The sequence below is a fragment of the Cyberlindnera jadinii genome, assembly GCF_001661405.1.
Source record: "Cyberlindnera jadinii NRRL Y-1542 unplaced genomic scaffold CYBJAscaffold_27, whole genome shotgun sequence".
Classification (NCBI taxonomy): Eukaryota; Fungi; Ascomycota; class Saccharomycetes; order Phaffomycetales; family Wickerhamomycetaceae; genus Williopsis; species Williopsis jadinii.
The window spans coordinates 1-1,874 of NW_017963678.1; the positions used below are offsets into that span (position 1 = coordinate 1).

The 1,874-nt window shown below is 41.4% G+C and overlaps 1 protein-coding gene across 1 annotated transcript; it reads right to left on the minus strand.

Annotated features, from left to right (window-relative positions):
• Positions 1-516: 516 nt before the first annotated feature.
• On the minus strand, positions 517-1,366 carry CYBJADRAFT_169971 (uncharacterized protein). The gene is made up of 2 exons (XM_020216010.1): positions 900-1,366; positions 517-872 (listed from the first exon to the last, which is right to left on the minus strand). Exons 1-2 carry the CDS (start codon positions 1,098-1,100, stop codon positions 813-815), a joined length of 261 nt encoding a protein of 86 aa, XP_020067761.1. The 5' UTR covers positions 1,101-1,366; the 3' UTR covers positions 517-812.
• Positions 1,367-1,874: the final 508 nt, after the last annotated feature.

Below are 1,874 nucleotides of genomic sequence, written 5' to 3' on the forward strand. Positions count from 1 at the left end.
TGAACGTTTAGCCAAGGAGATAAGGCTATACGTTATTGAACCGAGCCACTGAAGAGGCATATCGATCAGCGCTTCAAGTGATAAGCAGTTAGAGTACCCCATGTGATCTGTTGATACGGTTCTCAATCTCCAGACCTCTCAGTGCAAGACAAAGTGTTGTATCTTAAGTGAAACCCTTGAGACTGTCATATTGTCATCTCTAACACTGTTCGTGTGACTTTCACAGCCACTCAAAGCTTTTCAAGTCATTGACGGCAGCTTCATGCGATAAGAAGCAAACGCTCATCCTGAAGCTACCATCTTACAGCGTTTTCAAGCTTAAACTGTCACTGGAATAAGTGTGGTGGTGTAAAGGGGTTTCCCCTTTGCTTTGTTGATGTTTTTTTTTTCTCCACCACAAAAAACTTCAGTGGTGTACGGATGTTTTACGTCAGCTAATGTGAAATAATAGCAACCCACCGACGACAACTACATCACCAACAACCAATGACAACAACAGCTTACATCCAAATCCAATCGACTTCAAGTACACTCAGTAAGGATCTCTATCATATAGAGTCAGCTCCATGCATGTGTGTAGCTTGTTGGAGTAACACAAAGTGGCCATGGCTCGATGATCCGAGCTACAGAAGACCCAATGAGTAACAACAATAGTCGATTCATACTCGTACAAACACAACCAACACCTCGATCTATCGTGGAAGACAGACACTTCACGATGAAGAAAGAGTGCAGCATACTGTGGGGCTCCAAGTAGAGCGTCTGGGAAACCGAGAGAGAGCAGTCATCAGCAGCTTTGTTCATGTCAAAGTTCAGAAGATGAAAGTTAAAAGCGGTAGCTGTGTCCCAGCTTCACAACAAGTTCTTTGACTCTACACCATAGCAGCTATGTTCATTACACATCTCTGAATCATACCATGGTGATTATCCTGTATCAGTCGCCCAAGCTCAGATGCTGAGTCACCGTCCAAAGGTGAAAAGGAATAAAGTGTTGGTATGAGCAAAGTAGACACAATTATAACACCATTGGAGAAATTGAGTCCCAATAACTGTTGAGGTGTACACACATTGGGTGATCTAATTCCCTGCTGATAGCCCATGGGGGTGGTGTTATGGCTAGTGACACATTTAATGGCATGTGTATCTGTCGGTGAATTATTTCATGAGATTCCAAGAGACAAAGTATTGCTAGTCAAGTAGAACTCATGGAGTGTATGAGAGGACGACCGCATCAGATGTTATCCAAACTGACGATCCATAAACCACTGTGGTATATCTGAGGGTTACAACAAAGAGCCATTGGTCTATTAGATTATTGAAGTTTATACGTCTGTAAAATGTAACGTAAATATATATTGCACACTATGTCTTCTGACAATACTAAATCAATGGTTTGGAACATTACCCGATTGCACTTGTAATTTATCAAGCGTTATCTCTGGTATAAGCTCCCGATTACAAACACATACAAAGGATAAGTCCTTTCAGTAGAACCACCTACTGTGTCTGACTTCAAGTTCATAGGTGTTAACATCAAATGACAAAAGACGACCCAGTCTTTACAAGTCCTAATACGTTCGTAGGTATCTGGAAAGTTATCGTGGAATGAATAACTTAGTCTAAAGTCATAATCCTCCACCTCTTTGAAACATTTCGAAAGTATTGAGCTAACTTTGATCTCGGAATCACACACCTTGTGATCCTCTAATGAGAAAAGGAATCCACATGTCTCGCAAATTTTCTGGTTTCCAAGTGAATACCTTGGCTTTGAACCTTGGAATCTACCGATGAATTGAAGCAAAAGTTCTGTGAAGGAACGCTCTTCACATTCACAATAAATCTCCCGTGAAGATGAAATAGAGCTCGACAGCCAC